General features: G+C 45.2%; 1 protein-coding gene across 3 annotated transcripts in view; it reads right to left on the reverse strand.

The window, feature by feature from the left end:
* Positions 1–594: 594 nt before the first annotated feature.
* SPI1 (Spi-1 proto-oncogene) overlaps positions 595–20,305 on the reverse strand; it is a 120,881-nt gene continuing 101,170 nt past the window's right edge. For 2 of the 3 annotated variants that reach the window (XM_073658954.1, XM_073658955.1), the window contains exons 2-5: positions 10,366–10,456; positions 2,650–2,840; positions 2,302–2,458; positions 595–1,221 (exon numbers count right to left, since the gene is read on the reverse strand). In XM_073658954.1, coding sequence (XP_073515055.1) covers positions 905–1,221; positions 2,302–2,458; positions 2,650–2,840; positions 10,366–10,456 — 756 coding nt within the window. In that variant the 3' untranslated portion in view covers positions 595–904. Of the gene's footprint in view, positions 1,222–2,301; positions 2,459–2,649; positions 2,853–10,365; positions 10,457–20,305 lie in introns of all 3 variants that reach the window. The other variant, XM_073658953.1, reaches the window with a different exon arrangement.

A 20,305-nucleotide genomic window follows, 5' to 3' on the forward strand; every position in this document is an offset into this window, starting at 1 on the left:
AGGTTAGAGGTTGTTCTAACATCGTTCACCCCGAAAAAAGCTGGAGCTTAGGGTTATATAGCGTCAAAAGAAAGATATCACTAAGTCGGATGACCATAAACCATGACAAATTTCAGGTGACCTCAAGGAACAGAACAAGATGGAGCTAACGCAACCCATTAAGTGGTCTACAGCCATCATCCAAGCTGGAGTCTAGGGTTTCAATGGAAAGATATTACTAGGACAGATGATCATAAACTATGGCAGATTTTAGTACACCACAAAGAACAGAACAAGATGGATCTAATGTCACTCACCAAGTGGCCTTCAGCCATCGTCCAAATAGACCGACCTGTTTGTGTACCAGAAAGCATAATCTTAGATCTGTCATACAAAGGACCCCATTGTTGCCTGACAGACCCTAGAAACTAATAATGGTTCTGCAAATGGTCTTGCTGACATATGTAACAGAATAGCAAACTGAAGGTCCAAATGGACCTGAAAATGTTATATTATGCCCCCCCCCAATATCACAATTTTTGTATTTTCCCTTAAAAAGCCAAATCTTTTGCTATCGTCATAAAGTACTAATACCAATAATCTTAGGACTAAAACTTTCTCTTTTGAAGGAATTGGAAATATTTTATTAACTCTGAGTAAAAAAAGTTGTCTTGATATTTTTGGATTCTCGGGTGAGACATTGTACATGGTAATATTTTTTTTTTGTAATAATGCTGAAAATCTGGATCTTCTGATATTCGGAATGTCTCCACCTTCTAGGGTAACACTCGCCGGCCAAATAAAAAAATAATTACTATAATATTGATATTTACAGAGGAATGTTACTTTTACATATAGAGTCTTTCGTACCAAAGGATTGGGTAAGAGCCTCTCCGGGCTGTGGATGGAGTAAGACGTATGAATCTCAATGATGGAAGTGCTTCCTCCCGCTGTACATCTTGTGTAGAACCTCACCACTGAACTGATACGTCAACTTCTTCTTCACCTTCCTGACTTCTCCCGTCTTGCCGTAGTTGCGCAACGCCCTGGCCATTTTCTGATAGGTCATCTTCTTGCGGTTGCCTTTTTGAATACCCCAACGATGGGCAAGAGCTTCTTTGTGTTTTGAGGAAAATTGGAAGGTTCCTTTGTCTTTATCCACCCACCAAATGCTCTCTTTCATGTCTCCATTGTGCAGTAGCTCTAGAAGGAACTGGTATAGACGGATCTTCTTCTTACTTCCTGTAAATAGAAGAAGATGAAGGGTTGTAAGAAAACAGCAATCGAGAGACTAAAAGGGGTTATCCCACAAAAGAGGATAAGTGATAAATGTATGAACCTGCTGGGGTCTACACCAATCCCAAGAAGGAGGTCTGAATGCTCGATGCGAATGCAGTGGTGGTGCGTAGGCGCCGATCTGTTAACTTTTATGGGTCTATAGGTGCCATAGTGTGCATGTCTTACCATCGCTCCTATAGACTGTAACTAGATCCCCCATGATGAAGCAGTGAATACCAGAAGCGAAACGCGCGTAGGGGTCTCCTAGGGGGTCTTTGTGTGTGCTAGCCTCTTGCACTTTTCGCTATCTTGCCACCTGAGTAAGCCATAAACACTATGCTGGACTGACACTGTAACAATGTGTTTACTTAATGAACGTATTTTTTCTATGATTGTGTTTTGTCTATTGTATTTGATACACTGGCTGTGACTTATCATTTGCATGTGATACTTTATTACTCAAGTTTTGGTTGACCATTTCGGTATTATATATTTCAAATCATTTATCCTGGGTCTGGCATGATCCTATTAAACAAATTTAATGGTCACATGTAGTGCTGCACACCATTCGATGTACTTTTGTTTGTCCTGTCTGTTTATTCATGAATTTATGTGCATTTTAATATATTTCTAATAAATCTGGATTTTAAGTCTATAAAACTCCGCATCTTTTCTCCTAATTAATGAATGTTATATATGGAGTTTGACGAGGGTGTACAATCGGTATAATCCGGCTGTGCCCCCCCCAAAAGTGTTCACACATATAATGCCTTATCTGGGACTATTTGTGTTAGACTGTAGCTAAAGTAGTGGTCACGTCACTCCAATCACACGGGGAGATACAAGAACCCCATTCTCGTAATCTTTGGAGGTCCCAACAGTCGGACACACACCAGTCATACATTTATCACCTACGCTTTAGTTAGTTAAATATGGGATAACCCATATAGGTTAGACTTTGAGAACTTTCCATTGTTGGAAACTTTTAGAAGTGGATAAATACATTTATGACTCCAAAAGTGTGAGCAGAAAGGAGATCCTGACCTGATTCTCCAAGAAGCATCCCATAACCAGGGTCTCGCGGATCCATCTCTCCGTCTGACACTTCCAAAGGAGGGCTTCGCCTTTCGTGGTCATCTTCTTCCGAGCTGGGGGGCGCAGGAGATGGGTACGGCAGACATATGCGAGGGACATAGGACACCTTGAAGAGAACAAAAACTATACCTGTGATATATTGGCAAGTATAAGTTTTACATTTTAGGCAGCTCTCCTGAAGAATACTAGAAAAAACAATGAAACAAAAGGTGAAATTCCCATTTTTCCTGGAGACTCCTAGAAGTTGATATAACCGGAGCTGGTAAATAGTTTTGTAGTATGGTCGCGATATAATACCTGGTGCGTCAATGGTAAGTGCGAATGCGCTGTCGTCATTGTAGGATCCAGGACGTGCATTTGTTCAATCTCCATGTGTCGGTACAACTGTTGCAGCTGGGGGGGTTGAACACTTTGCAGCTCTGTGAGCTGTGAATCGGGGAATCCATCAAGATCTCCATGTAGGTGAGGGGGGTACTCCCAGTAATGTTCTAGGATGGAAGCTAAGGCAGGATTAGTCATCAGTTATTCCATAAGTTGTTTTCTTGATCTTTCTTCCTATTTTTATGTTCTTTTTTTTGGAAATTAATAATATTTAAAAGACTATAGACACATTTTTCCCAGAAGCAACGGACAGGTTGTACCTGGAATGTCAGAGTTTTTACAGTCTAGAGAGTGAAAGCATTTACATTCTCAGGGAGGGCAGAGAAAACAGGTCAGGCACATCACTGAAGACAGCAGCATCCTGCACAGAAAGACCTCACATCCAGCCTGTATTACTGGGATAAATAGATACACAGACCTCCACTATTTCCTCATAGATTGTAAGCTTTCAAGCAGGGCCCTCACTCCTCTTGGTATTTGTTGAATTATGTGTTACTCTAATGTCTTTATTGCCTGTACAAGTTCCCTCTGAAATGTAAAGTGCTGCGGAATATGTTGCCGCTATAGAAATAAAAATTATTATTATACAGCCTGTATTGCGTAGATGGACACACAGATCTCACGTACAGCCTGTATTACTGTGGAGAAACACAGACCTCACAAACAGCTTGTATTACAGGGGAGGACACAAAGACTTCACATCCAGCCTATACTACAGTTTTGTGACATACCGCGCAGACCTCACATCCAGCCTATATTACTGGGAGGGACACACAGACCTCACAACCAGCCTGTATTACTGGGAGGGACACACAGACCTCACATCCAGCCTATATTACTGGGAGGGACACACAGACCTCACAACCAGCCTGTATTACTGGGAGGGACACACAGACCTCACATCCAGCCTGTATTACTGGGAGGACACACAGACCTCACATCCAGCCTGTATTACAGGGGAGGACACACAGACCTCACATCCAGCCTGTATTACTGGGAGGACACACAGACCTCACATTCAACCTATATTACTGGGAGTACACACAGACGTCATATCCAGTCTGTATTACTGGGAGAGACACACAGACCTCACATCCAGCCTGTATTACTGGAATAACACACAGACCTCACATCCAGCCTGTATTACTGGGAGGGACACACAGACCTCACATCCAACCTGTATTACTGGGAGGACACACAGAGCTCACATCCAGCCTGTATTACTGGGAGAGACACACAGAGCTCACATCCAGCCTGTATTACTGGAATAACACAGAGACCTCACATCCAGCTTATATTACTGGGAGGACACACAGACCTCACATCCAGTCTGTATTACTGGGAGGACACACAGACCTCACATCCAGTCTGTATTACTGGAATAACACACAGACCTCACATCCAGCCTGTATTACTGGGAGGGACACACAGACCTCACATCCAGTCTGTATTACTGGGAGGACACACAGACCTCACATCCAGCCTATATTACTGGGAGAGACACACAGAGCTCACATCCAGCCTGTATTACTGGGAGGACACACAGACCTCATATCCAGTCTGTATTACTGGGAGGACACACAGACCTCTCATCCAGCTGGTATTACTGGGGAGACACACGGACCTGACATCCAGAATGTAATACTGGGAAGGCACACACAGACGTCACATCCAGCATGTATTCCTGGAAGGACACAGACCTAACATCCAGTATTTATTACTGGGGAGATAAAGCTCTCACGCTCAGCATGTATTACTGGGAGAGATACACAGACATAATATACAGCCTGTATTACAGGTGGACACACAGACCTCACATCCAGCCTGTATTACTGGGAGGACACAAAACCCACATCCAGCATGTATTACTGGTGGGAAAGGCACACAGACCTCTCATCCAGGATGTATTACTGGGGGACAGAGACCTCACGTCCAGCCTGTATAACAGGGGGACACACAGACCTCACATCCAGCCTGTATTACTGGGGAGACCACAGACCTGACATCCAGTATTTAATGCTGGAGAGACGCAGACCTCACATCCAGCCTGTATTATTCAGAGAGACACACAGATCTGATATCCAGCCTGTATTACTAGAGGGACACACAGACCTCACATCCAGCCTGCATTACAGGGGGATGCTCAGACCTCACATCCAACCTGTATTACTGGGAGGACACACAGACCTCACATCCAGTCTGTATTACTGGGAGGGACACACAGACCTCACATCCAGCCTGTATTACTGGAATAACACACAGACCTCACATCCAGCCTGTATTACTGGGAGGGACACACAGACCTCACATCCAGTCTGTACTACTGAGAGGACACACAGACCTCACATCCAGCCTGTTTTACTGGGGAGACCACAGACCTGACATCCAGTATTTAATGCTGGAGAGACGCAGACCTCACATGCAGCCTGTATTATTGGGAGAGCCACACAGATCTGATATGCAGCCTGTATTACTGGAGGGACACACAGACCTCACATCCAGCCTGCATTACAGGGGGATGCTCAGACCTCACATCCAACCTGTATTACTGGGAGGACACACAGACCTCACATCCAGTCTGTATTACTGGGAGGGACACACAGACCTCACATCCAGCCTTTATTACTGGAATAACACACAGACCTCACATCCAGCCTGTATTACTGGGAGGGACACACAGACCTCACATCCAGTCTGTATTACTGGGAGGACACACAGACCTCACATCCAGCCTATATTACTGGGAGAGACACACAGAGCTCACATCCAGCCTGTATTACTGGGAGGGACACACAGACCTCACATCCAGCCTATATTACTGGGAGAGACACACAGAGCTCACATCCAGTCTGTATTACTGGGAGGACACACAGACCTCTCATCCAGCTGGTATTACTGGGGAGACACACGGACCTGACATCCAGAATGTAATACTGGGAAGGCACACACAGACCTCACATCCAGCATGTATTCCTGGAAGGACACAGACCTAACATCCAGTATTTATTACTGGGGAGATAAAGCTCTCACGCTCAGCATGTATTACTGGGAGAGATACACAGACATAATATACAGCCTGTATTACAGGTGGACACACAGACCAAAACCCACATCCAGCATGTATTACTGGTGGGAAAGGCACACAGACCTCTCATCTAGGATGTATTACTGGGGGACAGAGACCTCACATCCAGCCTGTATAACAGGGGGACACACAGACCTCACATCCAGCCTGTATTACTGGGGAGACCACAGACCTGACATCCAGTATTTAATGCTGGAGAGAAGCAGACCTCACATCCAGCCTGTATTATTGGGAGAGCCACACAGATCTGATATCCAGCCTGTATTACTGGAGGGACACACAGACCTCACATCCAGCCTGCATTACAGGGGGATGCTCAGACCTCACATCCAGTCTGTATTACTGGGAGGACACACAGCCCTCACATCCAACCTGTATTACTGGGAGGACACACAGCCCTCACATCCACCCTGTATTACTGGGAGGACACACAGACCTCACATCCAGCATGTATTACTGGAAGGACATTATCATGCAGTGACTATGGGACTATGGGCGCTAACCAGGTCCCTACAACTAGGGGCGCCCTAGTCTATCTCTGTCCCCAGATTACTCCTGAAGGGCTAGACGCGGGTTTACTTACCTCGCTATACTCTTGGGTCAAACTCCCAAGACAAACTCCAAGCAACAGTCTCCTGGACAAATCTCCAAAAGCCTACTCCAACCATGAACTACACCTCTAACTCCAGAATCAGGCAGCAAGAACGAACACTGGCAATCACTAAGTGCCAGAAGAGAGAATATATAGCAGTGGGGAGTGGCCAACACTGAACTGCTGAGACAATCTAGGTCAGAAAGCTCCAGGAGCTTCAACTGAACACTTTAACCCTTGCACCACTAGCAAGGAAAAACCTACAATGTTTAAGAAGATGGTGACATACTTCTAACCAGTGCGGGCGTTCGTGGAACTAGAAACCGCAGTCTTCTAGCCCTTATCTGTCACCGTATCGCTGTGACAGACACACAGATCTCACATCCAGCCTGTATTACTGGGAGAACACACAGATCTCACATCCAGCCTGTATTACTGGGAGGACACACAGATCTCACATCCAGCATGTATTACTGGAAGGACACTATCATGCAGTGACTATGGGACTATGGGTGCTAACCAGGTCCCTACAACTAGGGGTGCCCTAGTCTATATCTATCCCCAGATTACTCCTGAAGGGCTAGACGCCAAGTTTACATGCCTTTCTATACTCTTGGGTCAACCCTTATCTGTCCCTTCTCCCACTCAGGGTTGTGGGAAGCATCAGTGTATAGAAGCACACTAACTAGACAAACAAGGGAAGACGGACAGGGATAAATGAAAATACCAACCATACAAAATACACTCACCAAACAACAGAGTGGCATACAGGGGAGTTAAAGAAAGGAGAAACTAAGTAGGAGAGGATGAGGATGTGTACACAGACAAACCCCAAGCAACAGTCTCCTGAACAAATCTCCAAAAGCCTACTCCAACCATGAACTACACCTCTAACTCCAGAATTAGGCAGCAAGAACGAACACTGGCAATCACTAAGTGCCAGAAGCGAGAATATATAGCAGAGGGGAGTGGCCAACACTGAACAGCTGAGACAATCTAGGTCAGAAAGCTCCAGGAGCTTCAACTGAACAGTTTCACCCTTGCATCACTAGCAAGGAAAAACCTATACTGTTTAAGAAGATGGTGACATACTTCTAACCAGTGCAGGAATTCATGAAACTAGAAACCGCAGTCTTCTAGCCCTTATCTGTTACGGTATCACTGTGACAGACACACAGATCTCACATCCAGCCTGTATTACTGGGAGGGACACACAGATCTCGCATCCAGCCTGTATTACTGGGAGGACGCACAGAGCTCATATCCAGCCTGTATTACTGGGAGGACACATAGGCCCCACCTCCATGTATTACTTAGCGTGTGTGTGTAAGGGGCCACATCCATCACATCCATCCTGTATTACTGGGAGGACACACAGACCTCAAATCCAGCCTGTATTACAGGGAGGACACACAGGCCTCACATCCAGCCTGTATTACTGGGAGGACACACAGACCTCAAATCCAGCCTGTATTACTGGGAGGACACACAGGCCTCACATCCAGCCTGTATTACTGGGAGGACACACAGACCTCACATCCAGCCTGTGTTACTGGGGGGACACACAGAGCTCATATCCAGCCTGTATTACTGGGAGGACACATAGGCCCCACATCCATGTATTACTTAGAGTGTGTGTGTAAGGGGCCACATCCATCACATCCAGCCTGTATTACTGGGAGCGACACACAGACCTCACATCCAGCCTGTATTACTGGGAGGACAAACAGAGCTCATATCCAGCATGTATTACTGGCAGGACACATAGGCCCCACATCCATGTATTATTTAGAAAGTGTGTGTAAGGGGCCACATCCATCACATCCAGCCTGTATTATTGGGAGGACACACAGACCTCACATCCAGCCTGTATTATTGGGAGGACACACAGACCTCACATCCAGCCTGTATTATTGGGAGAACACACAGACCTCACATCCAACTTGTATTACTGGGAGGACACACAGACCTCACATCCAGCCTGTATTACTGGGGGGAGACACACCAACCTCACATCCAGCCAATATTACTGGGAGAGACACACAGACCTCACATGCAGCCTGTATTACTGGGAGGACACACAGACCTCACATCCAACCTGTATTACTGAGAGGACACACAGACCTCACATACAGCCTGTATTACTGGGAGGACAGACAGACCTCACATCCAACCTGTATTACTGGGAGAGACACACAGACCTCACATCCAGTCTGTATTACTGGGAGGACACACAGACCTCACATCCAGCCTGTATTACTGAGAGGACACACAGACCTCACATACAGCCTGTATTCCTGCGAGGACACACAGACCTCACATCCAGCCTATATTACCCCGGAGAGACACACAGACCTCACATCCAGCCTGTATTACTGGGAGGACACACAGACCTCACATCCAGCCTATATTACTGGGAGAGACACACATAGCTCACATCCAGCCTATATTCCTGCGAGGACACACAGACCTCACATCCAGCCTGTATTACTGGGAGAGACACACAGTCCTCACATCCAGCCTATATTACTGAGAGAGACACACAGACCTCACATCAAGCCTGTATTACTGGGAGGGATACACAGACCTCACATCCAGCCTGTATTACTGGGAGGGACACACAGACCTCAAATCCAGCCTATATTACTGGGAGAGACACACAGTCCTCACATCCAGCCTATATTACTGGGAGAGACACACAGTCCTCACATCCAGCCTGTATTACTGGGAGAGACACACAGTCCTCACATCCAGCCTGTATTCCTGAGAGGACACACAGACCTCACATCCAGCCTGTATTACTGGGAGGGACACACAGACCTCACATCCAGCCTATATTACCCCGGAGAGACACACAGACCTCACATCCAGCCAGTATTACCGGGAGGACACACAGACCTCACATGCAGCCTGTATTACTGGGAGGGACACACAGACCTCACATCCAGCCTGTATTACCGGGAGGACACACAGACCTCACATCCAGCCTGTATTACCGGGAGGACACACAGACCTCATATGCAGCCTGTATTACCGGGAGGACACACAGACCTCACATCCAGCCTGTATTACCGGGAGGACACACAGACCTCATATGCAGCCTGTATTACCGGGAGGACACACAGACCTCATATGCAGCCTGTATTACCGGGAGGACACACAGACCTCATATGCAGCCTGTATTACCGGGATGACACACAGACCTCACATGCAGCCTGTATTACTGGGAGGGACACACAGACCTCACATCCAGCCTGTATTACCGGGAGGACACACAGACCTCACATGCAGCCTATATTACCGGGAGGACACACAGACCTCACATCCAGCCTGTATTACCGGGAGGACACACAGACCTCACATGCAGCCTGTATTACCGGGAGGACACACAGACCTCACATGCAGCCTGTATTACTGGGAGGGACACACAGACCTCACATCCAGCCTGTATTACCGGGAGGACACACAGACCTCACATGCAGCATGTGTAACTGTGAGGAGCACAAATTTCATGTCCATCCTGTATTATTACTATGGGAAAATCATTGTCAAAAGAAAAGTCTTAAACTCGGAGCAGGTGGTAAGCTAAATATCAGGAGTCTGAGAAGGAATGAAGATTGCAGAATGCAACTTAGTGAAACGTTTTAAAACAAAGGCAACCACTAACATGCATGAAAAAAAAAAGTTTCCATGTCAGAGATCTCCACAGCATTTAAAGGAAAAGTGCAGAATTAAAAAAAAAACATGGCTGCTTTTTCCTAGATGAAGCACCACACCTGTTCACATTAGAAGTGGACAGGGCTGAGCTGCAATTCCACATACATAACTATTACTATATGAAAACTATACTAGAAAACTCAGGCAAAAATGCAGCATTTCTCTATTTCTTTATTCTTGCTTTCTTTGACATATTCAGATCCACGCCTTCATTTTCACAAACTTATGAAATAATTACCATGGCTTTCACTGTCACTGAGGTACTGGTAATATTCAGGGGGTGGACGGTACACCTCCGGCTCATAGGGAACCAGCTCTTCTGGATGAGTCTGAAAGAGAAGGATAAAAAAGAGTTAATAAAAGGTCATTAACGGTCAGAAATGCTTCAGACGCCCTCAGATTGGGTCATCGCTCCTAACATTCTGGACCCTGAGTCTTTCCAGTTAAGTCTCAAAGTCAAAACTTTTCCACTAACTGATTGCGGGTCGCTGTCAAGGGACTGATCATCCCAAAATTCCTACTTTGTTGGCGAACCAGAATAGTTTAGGGCTCAGTGCAAAAATTGTCCTTCTGAACTGGATGACGAGAAGAAAAGAAGCCTTTGCAGGATGTTTGGGAACCCACCAATGGATCCCAAATCAACGATAACTGGGAATAACAGGCCATACCGTAAATGTTAAGTTGGGTAGGCCTATAGATGGTAAACTGGATCATATCAGTCACGGGGGATGAATAGACATAAAAGGGGTGCTCCAGAGCAGAAATCACAATGTAGCTCCATTCTACCACCACCAGTACACCAGCAGAAGAGTCCGGGCAGATCCCTTATCAGGTTAGAAGGACTCAGAAAAACGCCTTCTAGTTTTGCTAATATTGTAGGATCCAGAGCAATTATAGGGCACCCACCACCAATGAGGAAAGGGAATAGGTCCAGCCGGACTGTGTCGTCCCCACCGTTCCATCATCAGCTTTCTCTATGGCACATATATCCTTGTTTTGTTGGACTTATCTATTAGTAGCATTTCTCAATACTTTCCTAAAGTTCTCATTCATGTATCCATGAATAATGGGGCACATTTTTTTTACTCCTTTTAGCCATATTCTCTTTCGTAAGTGTCATAAAATTTTCTTAAAGCACATTAGAAAGTTGGCACAGGCCACATTGCACCACAACGTGGGCTACAACGCGGACTAATTTTTCTCGTGAAATCTCTTGTTACCTTTATCCTAGAGTTAGTTTTGTTTTTTTAACGGCCTTTGGCTCGATTTCGAGCCATGGCGACTTGATGGATGAACGCTCTGTAGGAATATTAATCTTGTGCAAGCCTAGATGGGTCCACCAGGGTCTTCTCCACCATTATCTTGATGGTATAAAGCCATCGGGTTGTTGGTCTTCCTCTTCGCCTTGTTGCTTCTATTCTTCCGACCATGATGTCCTTCTCCAGTGATTGCTCTCTTCCTATGATGTGTCCAAAGTAGTCAAGTCGTAGCTTGGTGATCCTTGCTTCGAGTAACATGTCTGGCTTGATTTGTTCCAAAATTGATTTGTTTGTCCCCTTGCCATCCATGGTATTGATAACGTCCTTCTCCAGCATCACAATTCGAAGGCGTCGATTCTTCTTCTGTCTTGTTTCTTTATCATCCAGATTTCTCATCCGTTTGTTACTACAGAAAAGACCAAACTATGTCTTCGTCACCAGTGGAGAGTTCCTCCATTTGAAGACCTTGTCCAGTCTCCTGTTGACTTCTGGTGTCGTCGCTGCATCTTCTTGAGTTATCGTTGATTCAAGTAGATTGAAGTCCTTTACAGCTTCCAGTTTATCACCGTCCATCATAAATGTGTCCCGGTCGTACCTGCCGGTAGTCAATATCTTTGTCTTGTGTTGAGTAGCAGTCCCATATTTGAGCTTTTCCATTTTGGCACTCTGTAATAAGTCCTTCATTCCATCTAGAGCTACAGAATGTCCTCCTTTTATCGTAAACTTGGTGATTAGCATTAAAGGGGTTCTCTGCTTTGAATGATCCCTACTTGATAGAAGGTGTTCTTGACAATAGACTGATCTCCTAGACTCCTCCTGTTGGGACCCTCAATAATCAGCTGTAATCAATATGGGATCCTGGTAGTAAGTGTTTAATTTCCCTGCAGCGCCCCAACAAGGGGAATAAAGCATTACACAGTGTTGATCGCATCAATGAGATGTCTGAATAATGCAGGACAAGTCCTCGGGACCAGAAGGAGCTCAATGTAACTACTCTCTGATCTATAGGATGTAGGAAAATTGTTTTTCTTACCTAAACAACCTTATAAAGGACCGGGCTTAGCTCGATACGTAAACCCAGCACCGAGAGAAAGAAAGCAAAATCAATTCCGAAGTCCAAGATGGAGTCGGATCAGAAAATACTAAAATACACGTAGAAAAATGCAATATACTTAAAAGAAGTGCAGAGTATAAGAGACAATAATATGTGGGGTGAAGGGAAAAATAAATCGCTGGAGTCCTTCTTTAGCAAACCTAAAGTGGTGAAAGATAACATTATATTTAGATTTCAGAAGTCAATAAGGAAGGAATATATTTTGATGTAATTCTAGAGTTCCTGTTATTATAGGATTACAAAAGATTGGAAGGGAAGCAATTTCACATATTCTGCGCCATCTGTGACATCACTTACTAACCAGTCAGAAACTAACCTGCTGCAGAGACTGTGTGACTGCACTGTGCTCCCTCTATGACATCACCAACCAATCAGAAACTAACCTGCTGCAGAGACTGTGTGACTGCACTGTGCTCCCTCTATGACATCACCAACCAATGAGAAACTAACCTGCTACAGAGACTGTGTGACTGCACTGTGCTCTCTCTATGACATCACCAACCAATCAGAAACTAACCTGCTGCAGAGACTGTGTGACTGCACTGTGCTCTCTCTATGACATCACCAACCAATCAGAAACTAACCTGCTGCAGAGACTGTGTGACTGCACTGTGCTCCCTCTATGACATCACCAACCAATGAGAAACTAACCTGCTACAGAGACTGTGTGACTGCACTGTGCTCTCTCTATGACATCACTTACTAACCAGTCAGAAACTAACCTGCTGCAGAGACTGTGTGACTGCACTGTGCTCCCTCTATGACATCACCAACCAATGAGAAACTAACCTGCTGCAGAGACTGTGTGACTGCACTGTGCTCCCTCTATGACATCACCAACCAATGAGAAACTAACCTGCTACAGAGACTGTGTGACTGCACTGTGCTCCCTCTATGACATCACTTACTAACCAGTCAGAAACTAACCTGCTGCAGAGACTGTGTGACTGCACTGTGCTCCCTCTATGACATCACCAACCAATCAGAAACTAACCTGCTGCAGAGACTGTGTGACTGCACTGTGCTCCCTCTATGACATCACCAACCAATCAGAAACTAACCTGCTGCAGAGACTGTGTGACTGCACTGTGCTCCCTCTATGACATCACCAACCAATCAGAAACTAACCTGCTGCAGAGACTGTGTGACTGCACTGTGCTCCCTCTATGACATCACCAACCAATGAGAAACTAACCTGCTACAGAGACTGTGTGACTGCACTGTGCTCTCTCTATGACATCACCAACCAATCAGAAACTAACCTGCTGCAGAGACTGTGTGACTGCACTGTGCTCTCTCTATGACATCACCAACCAATCAGAAACTAACCTGCTGCAGAGACTGTGTGACTGCACTGTGCTCCCTCTATGACATCACCAACCAATGAGAAACTAACCTGCTACAGAGACTGTGTGACTGCACTGTGCTCTCTCTATGACATCACTTACTAACCAGTCAGAAACTAACCTGCTGCAGAGACTGTGTGACTGCACTGTGCTCCCTCTATGACATCACCAACCAATGAGAAACTAACCTGCTGCAGAGACTGTGTGACTGCACTGTGCTCCCTCTATGACATCACCAACCAATGAGAAACTAACCTGCTACAGAGACTGTGTGACTGCACTGTGCTCCCTCTATGACATCACTTACTAACCAGTCAGAAACTAACCTGCTGCAGAGACTGTGTGACTGCACTGTGCTCCCTCTATGACATCACCAACCAATCAGAAACTAACCTGCTGCAGAGACTGTGTGACTGCACTGTGCTCCCTCTATGACATCACCAACCAATCAGAAACTAACCTGCTGCAGAGACTGTGTGACTGCACTGTGCTCCCTCTATGACATCACCAACCAATCAGAAACTAACCTGCTACAGAGACTGTGTGACTGCACTGTGCTCCCTCTATGACATCACCAACCAATCAGAAACTAACCTGCTACAGAGACTGTGTGACTGCACTGTGCTCCCTCTATGACATCACCAACCAATCAGAAACTAACCTGCTACAGAGACTGTGTGACTGCACTGTGCTCTCTCTATGGCATCACCAACCAATCAGAAACTAACCTGCTGCAGAGACTGTGTGACTGCACTGTGCTCCCTCTATGACATCACCAACCAACCAGAAACTAACCTGCTACAAAGACTGTGTGACTGCACTGTGCTCCCTCTATGACATCACCAACCAATCAGAAACTAACCTGCTGCAGAGACTGTGTGACTGCACTGTGCTCCCTCTATGACATCACCAACCAATCAGAAACTAACCTGCTGCAGAGACTGTGTGACTGCACTGTGCTCCCTCTATGACATCACCAACCAATCAGAAACTAACCTGCTGCAGAGACTGTGTGACTGCACTGTGCTCCCTCTATGACATCACCAACCAATCAGAAACTAACCTGCTGCAGAGACTGTGTGACTGCACTGTGCTCCCTCTATGACATCACCAACCAACCAGAAACTAACCTGCTACAAAGACTGTGTGACTGTGTTTGGGAACCCACCAATGGATCCCAAATCAACGATAACTGGGAATAACAGGCCATACCGTAAATGTTAAGTTGGGTAGGCCTATAGATGGTAAACTGGATCATATCAGTCACAGGGGATGAATAGACATAAAAGGGGTGCTCCAGAGCAGAAATCACAATGTAGCTCCATTCTACCACCACCAGTACACCAGCAGAAGAGTCCGGGCAGATCCCTTATCAGGGTAGAAGGACTCAGAAAAACGCCTTCTAGTTTTGCTAATATTGTAGGATCCAGAGCAATTATAGGGCACCCACCACCAATGAGGAAAGGGAATAGGTCCAGCCTGACTGTGTCGTCCTCACCGTTCCATCATCAGCTTTCTCTATGGCACATATATCCTTGTTTTGTTGGACTTATCTATTAGTAGCATTTCTCAATACTTTCCTAAAGTTCTCATTCATGTACCATGAATAATGGGGCACATTTTTTTTACTCCTTTTAGCCATATTCTCTTTCGTAAGTGTCATAAAATTTTCTTAAAGCACATTAGAAAGTTGGCACAGGCCACATTGCACCACAACGTGGGCTACAACGCGGACTAATTTTTCTCGTGAAATCTCTTGTTACCTTTATCCTAGAGTTAGTTTTGTTTTTTTAACGGCCTTTGGCTCGATTTCGAGCCATGGCGACTTGATGGATGAACGCTCTGTAGGAATATTAATCTTGTGCAAGCCTAGATGGGTCCACCAGGGTCTTCTCCACCATTATCTTGATGGTATAAAGCCATCGGGTTGTTGGTCTTCCTCTTCGCCTGCTGCAGAGACTGTGTGACTGCACTGTGCTCCCTCTATGACATCACCAACCAATCAGAAACTAACCTGCTGCAGAGACTGTGTGACTGCACTGTGCTCCCTCTATGACATCACCAACCAATGAGAAACTAACCTGCTACAGAGACTGTGTGACTGCACTGTGCTCTCTCTATGACATCACCAACCAATCAGAAACTAACCTGCTGCAGAGACTGTGTGACTGCACTGTGCTCTCTCTATGACATCACCAACCAATCAGAAACTAACCTGCTGCAGAGACTGTGTGACTGCACTGTGCTCCCTCTATGACATCACCAACCAATGAGAAACTAACCTGCTACAGAGACTGTGTGACTGCACTGTGCTCTCTCTATGACATCACTTACTAACCAGTCAGAAACTAACCTGCTGCAGAGACTGTGTGACTGCACTGTGCTCCCTCTATGACATCACCAACCAATGAGAAACTAACCTGCTGCAGAGACTGTGTGACTGCACTGTGCTCCCTCTATGACATCACCAACCAATGAGAAACTAACCTGCTACAGAGACTGTGTGACTGCACTGTGCTCCCTCTATGACATCACTTACTTACCAGTCAGAAACTAACCTGCTGCAGAGACTGTGTGACTGCACTGTGCTCCCTCTATGACATCACCAACCAATCAGAAACTAACCTGCTGCAGAGACTGTGTGACTGCACTGTGCTCCCTCTATGACATCACCAACCAATCAGAAACTAACCTGCTGCAGAGACTGTGTGACTGCACTGTGCTCCCTCTATGACATCACCAACCAATCAGAAACTAACCTGCTACAGAGACTGTGTGACTGCACTGTGCTCCCTCTATGACATCACCAACCAATCAGAAACTAACCTGCTACAGAGACTGTGTGACTGCACTGTGCTCCCTCTATGACATCACCAACCAATCAGAAACTAACCTGCTACAGAGACTGTGTGACTGCACTGTGCTCTCTCTATGGCATCACCAACCAATCAGAAACTAACCTGCTGCAGAGACTGTGTGACTGCACTGTGCTCCCTCTATGACATCACCAACCAACCAGAAACTAACCTGCTACAAAGACTGTGTGACTGCACTGTGCTCCCTCTATGACATCACCAACCAATCAGAAACTAACCTGCTGCAGAGACTGTGTGACTGCACTGTGCTCCCTCTATGACATCACCAACCAACCAGAAACTAACCTGCTACAGAGACTGTGTGACTACACTGTGCTCTCTCTATGACATCACCAACCAATCAGAAACTAACCTGCTGCAGAGACTGTGTGACTGCACTGTGCTCCCTCTATGACATCACCAACCAACCAGAAACTAACCTGCTACAAAGACTGTGTGACTGCACTGTGCTCCCTCTATGACATCACCAACCAATCAGAAACTAACCTGCTACAGAGACTGTGTGACTGCACTGTGCTCCCTCTATGACATCACCAACCAATCAGAAACTAACCTGCTACAGAGACTGTGTGACTGCACTGTGCTCTCTCTATGGCATCACCAACCAATCAGAAACTAACCTGCTGCAGAGACTGTGTGACTGCACTGTGCTCCCTCTATGACATCACCAACCAACCAGAAACTAACCTGCTACAAAGACTGTGTGACTGCACTGTGCTCCCTCTATGACATCACCAACCAATCAGAAACTAACCTGCTGCAGAGACTGTGTGACTGCACTGTGCTCCCTCTATGACATCACCAACCAACCAGAAACTAACCTGCTACAGAGACTGTGTGACTACACTGTGCTCTCTCTATGACATCACCAACCAATCAGAAACTAACCTGCTGCAGAGACTGTGTGACTGCACTGTGCTCCCTCTATGACATCACCAACCAACCAGAAACTAACCTGCTACAAAGACTGTGTGACTGCACTGTGCTCCCTCTATGACATCACCAACCAATCAGAAACTAACCTGCTGCAGAGACTGTGTGACTGCACTGTGCTCCCTCTATGACATCACCAACCAATCAGAAACTAACCTGCTGCAGAGACTGTGTGACTGCACTGTGCTCCCTCTATGACATCACCAACCAATCAGAAACTAACCTGCTGCAGAGACTGTGTGACTGCACTGTGCTCCCTCTATGACATCACCAACCAATCAGAAACTAACCTGCTGCAGAGACTGTGTGACTGCACTGTGCTCCCTCTATGACATCACCAACCAACCAGAAACTAACCTGCTACAAAGACTGTGTGACTGCACTGTGCTCCCTCTATGACATCACCAACCAATCAGAAACTAACCTGCTGCAGAGACTGTGTGACTGCACTGTGCTCCCTCTATGACATCACCAACCAATCAGAAACTAACCTGCTACAGAGACTGTGTGACTACACTGTGCTCTCTCTATTACATCACCAACCAATCAGAAACTAACCTGCTGCAGAGACTGTGTGACTGCACTGTGCTCCCTCTATGACATCACCAACCAACCAGAAACTAACCTGCTACAAAGACTGTGTGACTGCACTGTGCTCCCTCTATGACATCACCAACCAATCAGAAACTAACCTGCTGCAGAGACTGTGTGACTGCACTGTGCTCCCTCTATGACATCACCAACCAATCAGAAACTAACCTGCTGCAGAGACTGTGTGACTGCACTGTGCTCTCTCTATGACATCACCAACCAATCAGAAACTAACCTGCTGCAGAGACTGTGTGACTGCACTGTGCTCCCTCTATGACATCACCAACCAATCAGAAACTAACCTGCTGCAGAGAGCGGTGCTAACAACAAAGAGCAGCTTTCTCTCTTGTGACCCTGACCACTTTATATTACATGGTCAACCAATCATTTTAATTTTCAGCATGTAATACCACATTTCCCCTACAGTGGCCGCTGCAGGAGAGATTTACAGGCAGCTGCCATAGAAGCCACCTTGATCCAAGTTAGTGCGGCAGTTATAGATTCCAGCTCTTATTTTTAGAGACAATCCTTGGTTACTGTCTGCAATTGCTCCATGTTTGAGACATCTCCCTTATTAAATGCGCTAGTATTTTTTTCTTTTAAGCGTCTAGGCTTTTTAAAAAATATATTTTTTCATGTCACCCATTATGCGATTCTGCAAGTTTGACAATATTGTAAAATATATTGCAAATCAATCTATCTGCATTTTTTCACTTTGGACAATCCCTTTGTTTTAGAGGAGTCCCATGAATATAGACTGATCACAGGTCGACCCGCCGCTGGGATCCTCAGCGATCAGCGGTAATCTGTTTGCCGGCAAGTGTTCCATTTCCCAACAGCACTCCCACAGGAGAAACAAAGTATTACACAGAGTCCATTGAATTTATTATGAATCGTATTATTATCATCAGTTTACAACTCTTTTTTTTTAATGGTGCTATTGTTGAATTTGTCCCCAAAAATCTGGAGTGCTAAACCGTATCTTTTTTTTGTCAAAACCCCCCTCCCCCCCACACACATGACATAAAGTGACCTGCGGTGGGTGACTGAGGTCCACAACATGTCAATTCCTCTTGCGAATACGCGGCGTTTTATGTGCAGATTATCCCCGTACAATTGCATTAGAAGCGGAAAATCCGCAGGTAAATGATGCATTTAATCCTCAGATGGCCGCATTCATAGGGTTTTGTCAAAGCTAAAGTCATTTAAAACCTCAAACCAAAAAAAGGACAAAAACCGCAGGGTCAGAAACGGAAGAAAAACGCATGTAAAAAAGCCCGCAAGTAACCTGAATTTATCTAGTAGGTGCAGAAAATCTACAACATCAAAAACTCACCAAATCCTCATTGTGGAGATGTAGCCTAAAAGTAGTAATACGTGACCCCCCCCATAAGCTGTCCATGTAACGCATGGGAACAACGGCGCCTCCAGGTGGAGAAATGCTCTTTGTAGATGCTCCCAGCTCCCGTAGATAGAGATGATGGTGCTCATAATAATATTACTTCTATTGCGAATGCTCCAGATGTTTTTACACAAATTTTCCAATTGCAAAGTTGCAAACTCATTCCAGCAGGGGGCGGCATAAAAACTAGAGGAACATTTCTGGAAAGAAGCATTTTGCTGATATATGGACCAAATTATCAAACGTGCGACATTTAGTGCAAAACGCAATGACTTTCAATGTATTTCTAAATAATAATTTAAAAAAAGACTTTCAAAATGTCCCTGATAATATATGACTACTATCTATCTATCATCTATCTATCTATCATCTATCTATCTATCTATCATCTATCATCTATCATCTATCTATTATCTATCATTTATATATTATCTATCTATTATCTATCTATTATCTATCATCTATTATCTATCACCTATCTATTAGCTATCTATCATCTATTATCTTTGTATTATCTATCATCTATCTATTATCTATCTATTATCTATCATCTATCTATTATCTATCTATTATCTATCATCTATCTATCTATTATCTATCTATCCATTATCTATCTATTATCTATCTATTATCTATCTATCATCTATCTATTATCTA

The sequence above is a fragment of the Phyllobates terribilis genome, unplaced genomic scaffold (genome assembly GCF_046119375.1).
Source record: "Phyllobates terribilis strain yellow unplaced genomic scaffold, ASM4611937v1 Scaffold_13__5_contigs__length_258822181, whole genome shotgun sequence".
Classification (NCBI taxonomy): Eukaryota; Metazoa; Chordata; class Amphibia; order Anura; family Dendrobatidae; genus Phyllobates; species Phyllobates terribilis.